The sequence below is a fragment of the Lutzomyia longipalpis genome, chromosome 4 (assembly GCF_024334085.1).
Source record: "Lutzomyia longipalpis isolate SR_M1_2022 chromosome 4, ASM2433408v1".
Taxonomy (NCBI): Eukaryota; Metazoa; Arthropoda; class Insecta; order Diptera; family Psychodidae; genus Lutzomyia; species Lutzomyia longipalpis.
Window position 1 is genome coordinate 23,098,642 of NC_074710.1, and position 17,332 is coordinate 23,115,973.

The 17,332-nt window shown below is 38.8% G+C and overlaps 3 protein-coding genes across 4 annotated transcripts in view; 2 read left to right on the plus strand and 1 right to left on the minus strand.

Annotated features, from left to right (window-relative positions):
- The window catches only part of LOC129795035 (probable asparagine--tRNA ligase, mitochondrial), a 1,173,171-nt gene that overhangs the window by 4,091 nt on the left and 1,151,748 nt on the right, over window positions 1-17,332 (plus strand). The window lies entirely within an intron of this gene.
- LOC129794976 (ATP-dependent helicase brm) overlaps window positions 1-17,332 on the minus strand; it is a 28,081-nt gene that overhangs the window by 952 nt on the left and 9,797 nt on the right. For both annotated transcript variants that reach the window (XM_055835932.1, XM_055835931.1), the window contains exons 3-7: window positions 15,512-16,663; window positions 14,618-15,440; window positions 13,613-14,305; window positions 2,792-3,771; window positions 409-958 (exon numbers count right to left, since the gene is read on the minus strand). In XM_055835932.1, coding sequence (XP_055691907.1) covers window positions 409-958; window positions 2,792-3,771; window positions 13,613-14,305; window positions 14,618-15,440; window positions 15,512-16,663 — 4,198 coding nt within the window. The remainder of the gene's footprint in view (window positions 1-408; window positions 959-2,791; window positions 3,772-13,612; window positions 14,306-14,617; window positions 15,441-15,511; window positions 16,664-17,332) is intronic.
- LOC129795008 (collagen alpha-1(IX) chain-like) lies at window positions 9,087-12,930 on the plus strand. The gene is made up of 7 exons (XM_055836013.1): window positions 9,087-9,235; window positions 10,736-11,151; window positions 11,225-11,416; window positions 11,637-11,708; window positions 11,785-11,992; window positions 12,053-12,123; window positions 12,189-12,930. Exons 1-7 carry the CDS (start codon window positions 9,163-9,165, stop codon window positions 12,864-12,866), a joined length of 1,710 nt encoding a protein of 569 aa, XP_055691988.1. The 5' UTR covers window positions 9,087-9,162; the 3' UTR covers window positions 12,867-12,930.

Sequence of the window (17,332 nt, forward strand, 5' to 3'; positions counted from 1 at the left end):
CCGTAAGGCTTGTTCTAAAGCAAGTCCGTAAGGCTTGTTCCAAAGCAAGCCCGTAAGGCTTCTTTCAAAGCAAGCCCGTAAGACTTGTTCCAAAGCAAGTCCGTAAGGCTTGTTTCAAAGCAAGCCCGTAAGGCTTGTTCCAAAGCAAGCCCGTAAGGCTTGTTCTAAAGCAAGCCTGCAAGGCTTGTTCCAAAGCAAGTCCGTAAGGCTTCTTTCAAAGCAAGTCCGTAAGGCTTGTTCCAAAGCAAGCTCGTAAGGCTTGTTCCGAAGCAAGTCCGTAAGGCTTGTTCCAAAGCAAGTCCGTAAGGCTTGTTTCAAAGCAAGCCCGTAAGGCTTGTTCCAAAGCAAGCCCGTAAGGCTTGTTCTAAAGCAAGCCTGCAAGGCTCTTGTCTTGCACACTCAACTTACCCTCAGCCTCACTATCCTCCACCGCTTCACCAGCCCGTTGTTTTGCATTCGAAAACACCGTTTGCAGCATAATGCTATCCGCATAGATGAGTGATGTCTCCTCATTGTAGATCTGTGCATTCTGACACAGCTGTATAAAATCCCTTTCCAAATCCGAAAAGTCCACATACTTCCCATCCTCAATACGCTGCAGGATCTTCTTAATATCCAACGGCTTCTTAATGATCTCATAGTAATCCGGAAGTTCCCGCTTTGACGGTAACTTCATGAACGGCTCACTCAGTACACGCCCATCTGAGTCCGCATACTTCATCACAACATTCATTATGCGCTTCATTTGCTTCTTCAACTTCGGATCCGTCTGCCCTTTGCGCTTCTTCACCGGCATCCCACTCACACTGTCATCGTCGGAATCCTCAACACGCTTACTTTTGCGCTTCCTGCCCTTCTTCTTCTTCTCCTTCTCCTCCTCTTCTTCATCATCAAAATCAATCCCATCATCAATTGCCTTTAGCCACTCCTTCTCCGTCAGACTATCCGTATAGTCCACCTAGAAACATTTTTTTTTTATTTTTGCAGAAAAAGAAACAAATTCAGACGTTTTTTTTTTATTATTCTTTCATTTTTGAAAGAAATAAGCGGGATTTTGAAAAGCTCTTGGTCTCAATTTTAATTAAAACAACTTAATATTCTTTTTTTAAAAAAATTATAAGATATTTAAAAAGATTCTAAAGATCGAAAACAATGTTCAGAATTTTCGGATAATTGGTTAAGTTAAAAATTTTATGTCCTGAAATTTTGATTGAATTTGATCGAATTTGACTGAATATGAGTCACAGAAAAAACTTCAAAAGAATCACAGCAAAAAATTCATTTTCGTGAATAATATCAAATATTTCAAAAATGACAAATAAAAAGTAAAAACTTTTACTGGAAATTCTCAATTTTGAAAATTTTTGTTTAATTCTTGTGATATTTTCATTTCTCCAAAGTATTTTTCATTTTTTTATCATTTTTCAAAATTATTCCAATTTCGATATTTTACTTTCAAAACCTTTTGAAAATTTTTAATGTTGAATACTTTAAAAACTTTTAATTTAAAATATTTCTACTTTAAAAGTTTTTTTTTTAATTTTGAAGACTATTCAATAAAAAAAGTTCAATTTTAAGTTTTTCTTTAATTCATTTTTAAATTTAGAATATGTAAACTCTAGGTAAACTTCTGAAAACTTTATAGTTATTGTACCTATTATTTAAAAAAATTAGATTAGAAAATGTCTGTTTCTGAAAAGCCTTAATTTAGTTTTCAGTTTTGAAAATTTCTTTTGGGAAACTTAAAATTTGAAAAGTATCTCAAGCAAAATATTTTTGTATCATGAGATAATCCTTTGAAATTTTCGTTTTCCCAATTATCTCATTTTCGTACAATTTTCCCATTGTTTTTTATTTTCAAAATCATTTCAAAATTTATTATTCCTTGGTTTTTTACTTCTTCCACAGAACTGTCCTAAAACACAAAGGTAGCTTTTTCTCAGGATCTACTGGACGGATTTTGATAGGGTAAAAAGCAAATGAAAGAGGAAGGATTAGACAAGAATGTACCGGAACAAATTTTTGAATTTCGACTCAGAAGTTGGGAAAAATCAATAAGAATATTTATCTACTTTTCTCAGCTTCTGAGTTGAAATTCAAAAATTCGTTCCGGTACATTCTCCGCTAATCCTTTCTCTTTCATTTGCTTTTTATCCCATAAAAATCCATCCAGTAGATCCTGAGAAAAACCTATCTTTGTGTTTTAAGGAAAATCACAAGATGGCGTCGCAACCAAAGATGGTGGAAAGTGATTTTCTAACCCTTCAGTAATAAGTCTTAAAAATGTGGCCAACACTTGAAAACCGAGTTCAAGACAAACCCCAAGAAAAATATAAAATATTTAATTTCACCATATTTCTTTTTTTTTATTTCCCCTTAAGAAATTTTTAAATTTCCAAAAATCTTCTTGAAAATTTTCAAATTCGAACCTTTCACTGATCTGGAATTGAAAATTTCCAAAAAGAATCATTTAGAAATTCCTTGAGTAAGACTTTCGATTTCGAAAGTAACAACTTCCAAAAAAAAATCTTAAATTTGAATTTTTTCAATTATAAAAAAAATTCTTTGAACACATTTCAAGAATTTCTGTAAATTTTTCAATAATTTTATAGAAAACAAAATGAAAGTTTTTTTATCTCCTTAAAACATTTTTCAACAGATAAAACCCCTAAAGGGATAAAAGATCAATCAAAATCCATAAATACTCCAAATAAATATTTTTCATTAATTTCAACATTTTTTTTTTTAAAGAAATTTTAAAATGAAATGAAATTTTTCTCAAAAAACTCACCTCTTTCCTCTGACGCGATCCCCTCCCGAGGATACTGTCCTCCTCGTAATTCCACCTGTCCACCTCTTCGTCTTCCTTCACGAGCCAATCTGGCAGCTCCGACTCCTCAATGAGCCTCGAACGAACGCGCCCATCTTTTGTCTCCTCCAATTTGCGCTCTGCATCCATCTTCTTGAACAACTCCATCTCATCGTCACTGCGGGAAATCATCAAATTTATCATTTCATCTTCGGGCACTTCATTCTCTTCCTCCTCTTCCGCCTCATCCTGATGCAGAATACTCTGGAGGAATTGCTGCCGTTCCGATCCCGTTGATTTCTGATCAAACATCCCCGCCTGGATGACTTTCTCATCCATATTCAGCTTGTAGCGCGCCGCCGCGAGGATCCGCTCCTCCACGGAGTTAACAGTCATCAACCGGAGGACACGAACTTCATTGCGCTGCCCAATACGATGGGCACGATCTTGCGCCTGAAGATCCTGATGGGGATTCCAGTCGGAATCAAAGATAATCACCGTATCGGCCGCTTGAAGGTTCAAGCCCAAACCCCCAGCACGTGTTGACAGCAAAAAGACAAAGTAATCGGAATCCTTTGCATTGAACTTCTTCAGCAAATCCCCACGCTCTTCTGCCTTTGTCGTACCGTCGAGACGAAGGTAGAGGAACTGCCTCCAGCCGAGGTAGTCCTCAATGATCGTCATGCATTGCGTCATCTGACAGAAGAGCAACACACGATGATTGGTTGCCTTCAATTTGGGCAAAATACGATCGAGTAGCTCAAATTTGCCCGAAACACGATACAAATCCGGCCCGGAGACAACTCCATGGCCCCCAATGTGATCGCAGTACTTCTCCTCAATGTGCTGGAACATAAAGGGATGATTGCAGAGCTTCCGTAGCTGCACAATGGTATTCATGAGTGCCTTAGCGCCACCCTTGCCCTTTGATCCCTTCTCACTGCCATCCGTAAGCAAAACACCTGAAGAGGAAGTTTTTTTGTTTTTACGTTAGACCCTTTCACAACAGTTTTGTAACCTGGGCATGAATTCTCTAGAGGGGAAAAACTCCCGGGAAAAACTCCCGTGATAAACTCCTGAAGGATTTAGCGCTTTAAAAGAACCGTGAAAACCGGGAAAATCTTACGAGAAGTTTTCCTCACTTCTTTTCACTGCAAAAAACCTTCGGGAATTTATCACGAGAGTTTTTCACTCTAAGAGAATACAGCCCCTGGGAGGTAGTTGTATTGGAATTTATCTTCTTATTTTTACTACAACTTTTTATGTAAATTTCAGACTATTTGTTTTTTTTTTGTTCAAATTATCTTTTATTTCCAAGCTTAAAATTATTTTTTTTTAAAAAAAAAGATTAATAAAATAAGGGGTGGTATTCTAGGATAGAGACACTTTTCAAGATCAAGATAAAAATCAAAATAAAGACCAAGACTGTCGGTATTCTACTTTACGACGAGTTATCCAGGAAAGTAAAATCAAAATTTGCGTTATCCTACTTGTCAGTTTCTTGTTTTCAGCTTCGCGCCAAGAAAACTTTAGCGATATCTCTTTCTAACGCATTAATTTTTTCTATTGCGCTTTCTCGTTCGCTCTCGGATGACAATTGAACGAAATTTAAACACTTCATGGGAATTTCTTCCCTATTGCCATTACATCCAGGAGCCCTGATTGTATAACCTCAGCTATTATTCCCAGGCATTATTGCTCCGGGAATGGAATGAATATTGTCGGAGAGGTGCTTTCTGCCTCCAGATTATGATAATTTGGCGGTAACTGGGGGGGGGGGGGGGGGTATGCTACTGCAAAATTTTAAATTTTTCTTAGGAATCGTGGTCACTTCTTCTTGCTATTGATGGAGTGACCTCCGGATTAAGGATCTCATCCCAGGATTGTCGTATCCTGGACAATCCTGGGATTCTGGGGCAATTTTTTAATTTTTTTCCAGGATTATAGTGGTGACTTCTCATTGGTAATGATAAAGTGATCTCCGGATTGGGCATCTCATCCCCGGATTGTCACATCCTGCACAGAAAATAAAAGTTCGTCGAAAGTTCGTAGAAGGTTCGTTATTTACTCATTGGTCTTATGGGAAAATCAACCTCCAGTTCGTAAAATGGGGTCTCACTCCTTTTTCGTAAAAAGGTTCGTAGTTTTGAACTCCAAATTCGTCAAATTCGCTTTTGAACTCCAAATTCGTAGTTTTTCACCTCCATGTTCGTGATGGTTCGTAAATTCCTTTAATGAACAATTTGCCATCTTTGGCTCTTCCGGGAATAAATGTTAAAGATTTTTACCGCCTTTCTGGCCATTTCTGTTCATCTGGGTATTTGATACCATCACTGAACTTCCATTTCCTCCTGATCCTCCTGACCAATACTAGATTTTATGCATTCCTTACACAAAAGTTAGGAGTTTTTGCCGGATTTGTGGTCGCTCCTCCCTGATAATGATGGAGTGACCTCCGGAATGGCGATTTCATCCCCGGATTGTCCCAGGGTTATCAAGTCTTGGAGAAATAGGGGATGCTGGTGCAAAATGGTCGATTTTTCGCCAGTTTTATGGTCACTCCTCCTTAGTAATGATGAAGTGACCTCCGGATTAGGGATCTCATCCCAGAATTGTCACATCCTGGACAATTAGGGGAGGCTGGTGCAAAAATTTGGGGTTTTCGCCGGATCTGTGGTCATTTCTTCTTGGTAATGATAGAGTGACCACAAGATTGGGAATCTCATCCCAGGATTATCAAGTCCTGGACAAATAGGGGAGGCTGGTGCAAAAATTTGGGGTTTTCGCCGGATTTGTGGTCACCTCATTGGTGATATTGCATTGACCTCAATTTTTCGCGTCAGCATCCCCTATTTAACCAGAATGTAACAATCCTGGGATGAGATCCTTAGTCCGGAGGTCACTTTATCATTACCAAGGAGAAGTGACCACAAAACTGGCGAAAAACCGACCATTTTGCACCAGCCTCCCCTATTTGTCCAGGATGTGACAATTCTGGGATGAGATCCCCAATCCTGAGGTCACTCCATTATTACTAAAGAGAAGTGACCATAAAACTGGCGAAAAATCGACCATTTTGCACCAGCATCCCCTATTTCCCCAAGACTTGATAACCCTGGGACAATCCGGGGATGAAATCGCCATTCCGGAGGTCACTCCATCATTATCAAGGAGGAGCGACCACAAATCCGGCAAAAACTCCTAACTTTTGTGTAAGGAATGCATAAAATCTAGTATTGGTCAGGAGGATCAGGAGGAAATGGAAGTTCAGTGATGGTATCAAATACTCAGATGAACAGAAATGGCCAGAAAGGCGGTAAAAATCTTTAACATTTATTCCCGGAAGAGCCAAAGATGGCAAATTGTTCATTAAAGGAATTTACGAACCATCACGAACATGGAGGTGAAAAACTACGAATTTGGAGTTCAAAAGCGAATTTGACGAATTTGGAGTTCAAAACTACGAACCTTTTTACGAAAAAGGAGTGAGACCCCATTTTACGAACTGGAGGTTGATTTTCCCATAAGACCAATGAGTAAATAACGAACCTTCTACGAACTTTCGACGAACTTTTATTTTCTGTGTGGACAATCCTGGGATGCTGGTGCAAAAATGTTTGTTTTTCGCCGGAATTGTGGTCACTTCTCATTGGTAATGATAAAGTGACCTCCGGACTAGGGATTTCATCCCAGAACTATCAAGCCCTGGACAATTAGGGAATGCTGGTGCAAAATTGTGGCTTTTTCGCCAGAGTAGTGGTCACTCCAACATTACTAATAGGAAGTGACCATAAATCCGTCGAAAAACCCACAATTTTGCACCAGCATCCCCTAATTGTCCAGGACTTGATAATCCTGGGATGAGAGCCTCAATCTGGAGGTCACTCCATCATTACCAATCAGGAGTGACCACAATTCCGTCGAAAAACCCACAATTTTGCACCAGCATCCCAGGATTGTCCAGGATGTGACAATCCTGGGATGAGATCCCCAATCTGGAGGTCACTTTATCATTACAAAGGAGAAGTGACCATAATTCCGGCAAAAAACAAACATTTTTGCACCAGCATCCCAGGATTGTCCAGGATTTGACAATCCGGGGATGAGATCCCCAATCCGGAGGTCACTCCACCATTACAAAGGAGAAGTGACCACAATTCCAGTGAAAACCAAAAAATTTGCACCAACATCACGTATTTGTCCAAGATTTGACAATCCTGGTACAACCCGGAGGTCACTCTATCATTAGCAAGATGGAGTGAACACAATTCCGGCAAAAACCCGTCATTTTGCATCTGCATCCCATATTTGTACAAGAGTTTTCATATCTCCCATACTGAATTTACATTGCCTTTACCTCATTTAAAAACCAATTTTTCAAATGACCCCAAAACCGTCTTGGAATTTCACATAAATCCAAGACATTTTACGTTATAATAAGACCGTAAATCTCTATCGTAGAATACAGAATCTTGGAATATTTTTATCCAAGTCTCTTTTGACAACTCATTTTGTAAATCTTTATTTTGATTTTGATTCGTATCTCAGAATACTAAAAGTCTTGGAAGTTGTATGAAGAAACAAGATTTTTAGGTTATGGTTCGACCGTAAATCTCTATCTTAGAATACCAAATCTTGAAATATTTTGAATTTCCAAGATTATCCTGAAAATTTCTTGGAATTTTAAAGTAGAATACCAAATCTTGGTTTTTTTCTTTATTTTGATCTTTATATTTATCTTAGAATACCGCCAAAGGTTTTTAAAAAATTTAAAATATACAAAAGAACGTCAAATGTTAGGAATAAATGTCATCGATAGAAAAAAAATGTTAAATGTAAGAGAAAAAACATCGAACATTAGAAAAAAAAGTTTAAAAGTTTAGAAAAAAATTGATCTCAAACATTATAAATAAATCGTTAAACATTTAAAAAAAAACAACGTCAAATGTAAAAAGAAAATTACAATAGAATAAATTTAAAACGTCAAAAAAGAAACGTCAGCTAGTATCAAAAAAATGTGATGCGTTAGAAAAAAGAACGTCAAACATTAGCAAAGAAATATAAACTGTTAGTTAAGAAACGTCAACTGTTAAAATAAACGTCACACGATAGAAGAAATGTCAAAAGTTAAAGAAGAAATGTCAAACGTTAGAAATGTTAAATGTAAGAGAGAAAACATCGAACGTTAGGAAAAGTTCAATATAGTTACAAAATAGAAAATCAAATTATAAATAAATCATTAAAAATTGAAAAAGAATCTTCAAATGTCAAATATGTAGATTTTCAACGACAGAATAAATTTAAGACGTCAAAAAACAAACGTCAGATAGTGAGAAGTAATGTGAAGCGTTAAAAAAAGAACGTTAAACATTAGTAAAGAAATATTAACAATTACTTAATTAACGTCAAAATGTTGAATAAACGTCACACGATAAAAAAAAACGTCAAACAATTCAAAAATGTCGAAAAAAAATGCGTAACGTTAGAAAACAAACGTCAAATTTTAATCGTAAATAAAAGACTTCAAACATAGGAAAAGAAGCGAACGTTAAAAAGAACGTCAAACTAATGTTTTTAGCAAATCAATTTACAATTGTTCGTTTTCTAACGTAAAATATTGATTTTTAACCTTTGAAACCGTTTTTATTTTTCCATAAAAGAAAATGTCTTACGTTGGAAAAGAAATGTCAAATAGAAAAAAAAGTGTCAAACTTTTGGCCAAAATATAAAATCTTCAAGAACTTTTTTCTGTACAAAAATTAAATTATAAATTAATTAAATTATTGACGAACACCGGAAGCCTTCACCAACAATCTCTTACGTCAGAAAAAGAAAAGAAAATATAAAAATTAAATTTTTGAAAGTGTAATTTATTAAATTTTAATCAAAATTTGACCATTTAAGGAAAATTAAAACAAATTGTAAATTTTATATTTCAAAATTAGGTCGAAAATCTCTTTTGAGACCCTCTGAGTTTCCAAAGAAAAATGTATTGATGAAAAATTTTTAACAATAAAATAATTCTTTCCCAAATTCCCTTCACATTTATAGTTCTAATTTTGCAACAAGAAGGAATTTATTCATCTTCTTCCAAAATCCAGTTTGAAACCTCCGACGGAAGGCCACGGAGAACATTAAGCGTCTTATGGTAAAATAATTAAGTTATGCTCTCACAGACAAATTATGGTGCGCCTTCGCACAAGAAGAATACTCTCAACGACTTTACCATCTGCTGGCTCTCTGAGCTCTATAAAAGGCTCTGCGCAAGAAGTTTAGCGATCAGTGAAGCTTTTGAAGCTTCAAATTAAATTTACAAAGTGAAAAAAAAAGTATGTGATAGAAATTTTGCAAAAATGTTGCGGAAAATCATTCAAAATTTCATCTCAGTGATTATTTTTGTGGAATTAATTGCCTCTTCAGCAGCTCGTAAGTGTTAATGGGCAGAAGTTTACACTGTGAGGATGTTTTTTGCAGTGAAAATAGGCTTTGAGTCCTTTGGAAAACGTACCAGGAATATTTTTATTTCAAGAGATTTGAAAATTCTCTAAAATAAAAGAAATATTGAATAAAAATGACAAGATAAATTTAGTGTTATAAATGTTGTTCATGTGACCACAGAAAAAAAAAGTTTTGAACAAAAACCTCCAAAAATTGCATTTTTTTGATAAAAAGGAGTTTATTCATTTTATGGCCTTATAAAATTCTGCGGAAAAATAAATAAAAAATAAAGAGAAACTAGAGAGATTTTTTGACTTCTTATTGGGAACTGTTGGAAAAATGATTTATTAAGGAATAAATGAAAAAAAAATACAAAAACTGCCCCTATTATAACTTCAACTTTTTTGTGCATGAAGCATATGCATCACAGTTAAATTATTCATTTTTCTTTTAAAGTTATATTGTGTATGAACTATGTAAACATCAGTGATAAATTAATTAAATTTATTTTGGAGTTTCTTTGTGCATGAAGCATATGCTGCAGAGATTAAAAAAAATTCACTCAGAGTGTAGTGAATACTTTATTTTCTGCTCTAACTGATTTCTATCAAACTAATAGAACTGATACAACTCTAAATACGATAAATCAAAGGAGTTTATTCATTTCTGTACGGGAAAAAGCCTCATTTGAAGAGACAATCAGAACAAGCTTAATTTTCTAGTGGATCAAAAAAGAATAAGAAACCTCCAAAGAAGTTTTCTATTTTGTTCCTTTATACAATCAATTGGGAAAAGTTGACAATGATTTTCTCAATAAATGCAAAGAATGACGTCATCAGTGTGTTTTTCGTGTGTTTTATCATAGGAAAACTAAACGAAAAAAGTTCATAAAGAACCTAAAGAAGAGAAAGACCATAGATCTATTAAATAGACTTTAGAAAAGCAGGGAATTCAATTCTCTGAAAAAAGCTAGGGGTGTATATCTGGCGAATATTTGGAATATTTAAGCGAATCATTTGAATCTTGACGAATAATTTGAATCTTCTTAACGAATAATCCGAATCTTGACAAATAGTGTGGATCTTCTTGAAAAATAATCGTAATCTTGACTTCGAATCTTTTTTAAAGAAATATCAGAATTTTGACGAATAGTCTAAAGCTAAAGCTTCTTGACAAACAATTCGAATTTTCTTAACAAATAATCCGAAACTTGACGAAAAATTGTAGTTTTACACGAATAATCCGAACTTTGACAAATCTTGACGAACAATTCGAATGTTGAGGAATAATCCGAATCTTGACAAATAGTGTTAATCTTCTTGAAAAATATGTAGTCCGAAATTTCTTGACAAATCTTCTTAACAAATTATCCGAATCTTGACGAATAATTCGAAGATTTTTGTTCAGATAAACACCCTTTGGAAAAGGAACTACAGGACTACAAAGATTTCAACAATTCTTTCTTCTCTTCCTCCCTACACTTTTCAGAGGACTACATTGAGGATTACAGCCCATGCGGTCGATGGCGTCCTGGTGATGCAGACCTCAACACATTTGATTTTATTCGACAATTCCAATTGGATCGCTCGGAAACGTACTACGAAGGCGTATCGCGCGTCGTTGGGTCCAGCCACATTCAGACAGCCTATCGCCTGGAACGGGAATCAAATCTAACCCTACGCTCCGTTGATGCCTTTCCACGGGGGTTTCCTCATCAGTTCTCCTTTGAATGTACTTTTAGGGCTCGTGAGCAGTTCACACAGTCTTGGTACCTCTTCCACGTAACTGATTCCTTTGAACAATCCCAACTAAGTGTGATGCTAGAACCAAGACGTGAGCTTCTTCATCTTGCCCTCCCAAATGTCGATGGGAATCTCCAGATGGTGACTTTTAGGCACCATGAGGTGAGTTTCATTTCTGTTTTGTTTATAAACTTTTCGTTCCTTAGTGAGACGTCTTCCTTCCATCTCTGTATAGCTCTTTGATGAATCCTGGCACAAAGTTACTCTGGGCGTTGGACACGACAGAGCAACCCTCTGGGTGGATTGTCAACCAGTCCGGGGAATCTATGGTGACTTTGCCAACCATTTGGAACCAAGGGGTTTAGTGGATTCAAGTGGAGGACACCTCAGTGTTGCCCGTCTTGTTGAGTATCCTGCTACGGCGCCTGTAAGTTCCTTCCCTACTTGTTTTTAAAAGTTTTTCAAACCATTTTTGACGCTTTGCAATATCATTTCAGTCGACATGTCCTGTAAGTTCCATCATCACCATCACCATCATCACATTTCAAAGTCTCACCACTGGAAGCAACATTAATCATTTCAATTTCTCTTCCGACCCATTTTTCTTTCACTTTGACTCCTTTGACTAAATTTTGTCTGATTTTTAGATTGATCTTCAATGGATGGTCCTTAGCTGTGATCCTCTAAGAGCAGAACGGCAGAACTGCGCGGAACTCCCGGTAATAACCTTTTTTAGTCTAATAATTTGAATCTCAGTCAGATCATTCCTCTGATCCTTTTCTCCCTTCCCGGTAGAGCATCCAGAATGTTTCATATCTAACCGGACCTGGGAGTATCAGACAAAGTGAATGCCCAATTTTGTGCCCTCAAGGACCACCAGGATTCAATGGAACTGCTGGTTTGCCGGGACTTCCAGGCGAGAGAGGACTTCCAGGGCAACAAGGTTATCCAGGAATGCCTGGACCCCCTGGTAAACCTGGATTTCCTGGATTAGATATCGAAGGTAAATCCTTTGAAATTCTACACAAATCCCCGAAATTTTCATTAATCTTCCCAAATGTAGGACCTCCAGGAAAGGTCGGAGCAAAGGGAGAGCGTGGAAGTCCAGGACTTCCTGGACCTCCGGGACCTCCAGTAAGAAAGCAAACCTTTGCTTCAGAAACAAACATAACCTATAAAAAAAACTTCTCTAATTTCAGGGACCTTCAGAAGTTGATTTCTTGGGTGTTGCCGGAGCTGGAAGACCTTCAATCGTAGCCGGACTTCCAGGTCTCGACGGGGCAAAGGGCGAGAAAGGAGATCGTGGTGAAATGGGCCTCCCCGGAACACCAGGAATGTTCTTTGGTGCTCTCGATGAGGCGAGAATTCGTGACATTTGCGGTACTCTCATTCAGGAAACTCTAATTGAGATTAGAGCAACAACAGTCGGTCAACCTGGTCCACCAGGTCTTCCTGGCCCTCCAGGTGTAACGCGTGAAGGTCTCCAAGGTGAACCTGGACCACCTGGGGAACCAGGCTACCCCGGAGTTAGGGGTGAAAGAGGATTCCCTGGACTCCCGGGTTTCACGGGTATGACAGGACCAGCCGGAGAGCCCGGAATGAAGGGTGAACCAGGTGAACGTGGGGAACGCGGTGAGAGAGGAGAACGCGGTATTGACGGCATGATGGGACCACAAGGTCCGGAAGGACACACCGGTTTACCAGGGCCACCGGGACGAGCTGGTGATCGTGGAGAACCCGGAATGCCAGGCGTTCCAGGTCAGCAAGGACATCCAGGTGTTCCCGGAGTTTGTCCCGATTGCTACAATTACGCCGCAGCTGCGGTACCCTACTACTACATGCCTCAACAATCTAAAGGACCTAGCATGAAGGGATAGGCACTGCCTTTGAAATACTCTATTTACCGCAAATAAATTTGCTTCTATTTTGTTTCAGCAGAAATTTTGTTTGATTTCCAACCTGAGAGTAGTTCATTAAAATCGATTATTTAAAAAAAATCAATTAGTTTCACGTTATCAATGCAAAAAATCGATTTCATTTTTAAAATTCGTTCTGCTTTTTTAATCTTCCTGGTTTCAAAATCGATATTTTTACAAAAATCGTTTTGATATGTTTAATATCCACATTTATCTCTTTCCGAAGACTGTTCCAGGCTAAATATCGATTCTTTTCTTAATAATCGTTTTGGTTTCAAGATCGATTTTTAAATAATCGATTTTATTGCAAAATCAATATTTTTAAATCGTTTTGGTAACAATTTTGATCCTCTTTCCAAAGACTGTTCCAGGCTAAAAATCGATTCTTTTCCTAATAATCGTTTTGGTTTCAAGATCGATTTCCTTCAAAAAATCGTTTCTATATTGAAATCGATTTCTTTCAAATAATCGTTTTTGTCTGAAAATCATTTATATTGAAATATCGATTTATCTATTAAATTGTTCAGTTCTAAAAATCGATATTTTGAAGTATCGATCTAGCCCCAAAACCGTTACAAGATGCAAAATATCGATCCTTTTGCATATTTTTCCCTTTTTAAAATATTCAAATGAAACATTTTACAAAATTAAATAAGAAATCATAAAAAAGCAATAAAAGAAAATAAATAAATAAAAATAGGTCCTACCTTTGCTCTGCATGTGCTTGTAGAGTACACGCTGTAGGCCAGACATTTCGCATTTGATGATGTATTCAATCTTATCGGGCAACTGAGACTCCACTTCCTTCTTGAGACGCCTCAGCAGGAAGGGACGCAGCACTTTGTGGAGACGTCGAATAATGAGAATTGTTTCCTCCTCATTGAGCTCCACCTTCTCGCCCGTTGTTGCGAATGGGGCATTGAACCACTGCTCAAAGGTGGAGCAACTCTTGAAGATTGACGGAAGGAGGAAGTTCAGCAGAGCCCACAATTCGGGCAATTTATTCTGCAACGGTGTCCCCGTGAGGAGGAGACGATGGGGCGCATTGTAGTGCGTATTGAGAACCTGCGTGAGTTTGCAGTGATGATTCTTCATACGATGCCCCTCATCGATTATCATGTACTTCCACGATAGCTTAGCCAGGACGGACTTGTCCTTGATGACGTATTCATACGTTGTGAGGAGAACGTTGAATTTCGTTGAACGCATCTGATTCTGCACATGGCGACGTCCAGCGGGACTGCCTTTGTACGAGACAACACACACAGATGGAGCCCACTTTTCAAATTCCAACACCCAATTTGAGAGCGTTGAAAGCGGTACAATGACCAAGAAGGGTCCATTGTTCTTCTTTTTCTCCATCAAGTACGTTATGAGACCGATTGTTTGAATGGTTTTGCCTACATAGGAAAAAATGCATTCACTTTGGTATAGGAAAGTTTTGCTCTGAACAAAGTTTTAATTTTATTTTAACTGATTGTCAATTTGAATTTCTAACGGTTGACGTTTGAATGTTAAACCCGTTAAATTTTTTAACAAGACGTTTCAAAGCAGACATGTTCTCTGAGAGCATCCATTGAATAAATATCGTGACAAAAAGATCGATTGTTTCGATGTTTTCATGTTTCATGCAGACGTGAAACATGAAAATGTTTCAAACACTGAAACATCAAACGTCAAAACTCATCGAGAAATGTTCAAAATTAACTTACCCAAACCCATTTCATCAGCAAGAATCCCATTGAGATTGTTATTGTAGAGAGAAACCAACCATTCGAGCCCCTTAATTTGATACTCCTTCAGCTTCCCATTAACCAGGATACTAGCCTGCTCTGTAACACTCTCGTGAACAGTATGAGCAATGCTGTAGTAGGTCTGCTCCTCCGTACGGTACTCATCATCCTCAACTTTAGCCTTCTTGATCATCTCCTTTGTTTTATCCTCTTCCGTCTTGCTGCCCATGTTGCCCCCACTTATGGATGTTTCCTCCCCATCGGCTTCCTTCCGTTTCTCCATATCCTCATCATCACTATCAAGGTCACTCTCACTCTCCACCCATTCCCATCCGGGATGTGCTTCGAGCCATCGATGGAGATCACGCAGCATTGGTGCCTCCTCACCTTGTAACTTCTGTCCCGTTGCCGAATCCATCACGGTTACGCGCAAATCAGCCGCCTGGCAACTCTCATCGATCGAAATGTACTCCCCATTTTGTAGGAGTTCACGCTTCCAGCGCTTCTTGCGCACCATCTCATCGGCTTGCTTCTTCTTCTGCTCCACCTTATGCTGCTTCACCATCTCCGTGAGATTCCCAATGTATTCATCAGTTTGTGACAACAAGAAAGCCAGACGCTTGTCTTTCTTCTGATCAATCAACTTCCTGTAACCCTCCTCATCTTCTGCCATTAGTCGACGCATACGTTCCTTCTCAATACGCTCTTGCTCCTTCTTCTGTTCACGCTCAGCATTGGCGTGATAATTCATAATTGCTTTATTCATACGTCCCATACGAGCCTGATTGTTACGATGATACTCCTACAATCAACAACAACAACAACTACTTATCAAACAAACTCTCAACCCCGACTAAACAACAACAAACAAACCTTGAAGTCTTTGCCATGCTGAAGGACAGCTGCAAGGAATTCCTGATGCTTCTGCCGTCTCTTACGCTCTGCTTCGAGCTTTTGCTGTTTCTCCAACTTCTCCGTTGCTCTGGCCTCGCGTAACCCCTGACGTTTTGTTCGCTTGTACGCCTTCACGTTGACAGCCGTCTCAAGGGTTGTATCCCTCCGAGTACACTGAATAATCTCACTACGCAACTGACGCTGGAAGTTCAGCACACGCAGCGCACGCAGCTCAATCTGAGCATGCAGACGCAAATCCTCCGGCATTGATGTTGGTAGATTTGTCAGCTCTTCCATGCGCAGAGCAATACGCGTTGCAAGACGATTCTCACGCTCCTGGAGGATTGTTATGGGATCCAAACCAACGGGCTTGGGAACAGTTGTTATGCGATTCTGCTTCTGCATCGGTTGCGGCGGGGCCGGAGCCTGTGCACCGGGACGTGGAGCCTGTGCAGGGCCTTGGGAACTCGGACGTGCTGGCTGTTGCTGCTGATGCATATGCGGCGGGCCTTGCTGCTGTTGCGGCATATGCTGCCCATGTGGAGGCTGCCCCGTTGGTACCATCCCAGCCATGGGACTCTGAACCGGTGGCTGACCCCCACTCAGTGGCGGCGGCTTCTGATCCATATTCGGCGGTTTTGTTTGCTGCGACGGTGGTCCGGGCATTTGTGGTGGTTGTTGTGGCTGCATCTGCTGCCCCGGTTGCTGTCCCGGCTGACCCTGCTGCTGCTGTTGCTGCTGCTGCTGTTGTTGCTGCTGTTGCTGCTGCTGGAAAGGACTTGCCGGAGGAGTTGGACACTGTGGAGGTGTCCCATCGGGACGTTGACCCTGAATCACAGAAGCAATCTGCTTCGTTAGCGGCTGATTGCGTGCCAAAAGACGATAGGCCATTATCTGAGCACGCAGCATATGCATCTGGTTGACATTGAGTATTTGCTGCTTTGAATTTGCCTTCAGAGCAAGTAGTTGCGAATAACGCGGATCTTCCTGCAGACCCTTCTCCTCCATTGAATCAATTGCCCGCTGAAGGGCATTCAAGTTCTCCTGACCTGGTGGTGGACCACCAGGTGGAGGACCAACTGGGGGTCCACCAGGTGGCTGTCCCTGTCCCGGAGGAGGGCCAGGAGGCCCCTAAAATTTAATAACAAATTAGAAAAAAACAAATCAAAAGACAAACATTCAATACGCTGCTTAGGAATTAATGAGCAGATTCTAGTAATAAAAAAAAGAATGAAAACTACTCGGGAAACACACACACAGCACACACATAAAGAAAGCAAAAAAATAATTTACTGAAATTCACCTCAATTCCATTTTTTATGTCTTTAATTTTTTTAAAAGCCAGAAGATTTACTTTTATGGCGTGTACGTACAAACGTCTGAGTCTGAACTTAAAAATTCTGGGCCTGAATATAATACATCTGGGCCTCTGTGTTTGAATTAAACAATCCTGGGTCTGAATTTAGGATTTCTGCGTCTAAATTTAAAAATTCTGAATCTGAATTTAGCACTTCTGAGTCTGACTTTAAAAATTCTGCGTCTGAATTTAAAAAGTTCTGGTCCTGGATTTAAGTCTTCTGAGTCTGAATTTAGAGGTTCTAGGTCTCGATTTGAGACTTCTGAGTCTGAATTTCGAAATTATAAGTCTGAATTTAATAGTTCTGAGCGTAAATATAAAAAAGTCTGAATTTCAAAATTTTGTATCTGAATTAATAAGTTCAAAGTCTGAATTGAAGACTTTTTGGTCAAAATTTAGGATTTCTGATTTGAGTCTGAATTTAGGACTTCTGTTTCTGACTT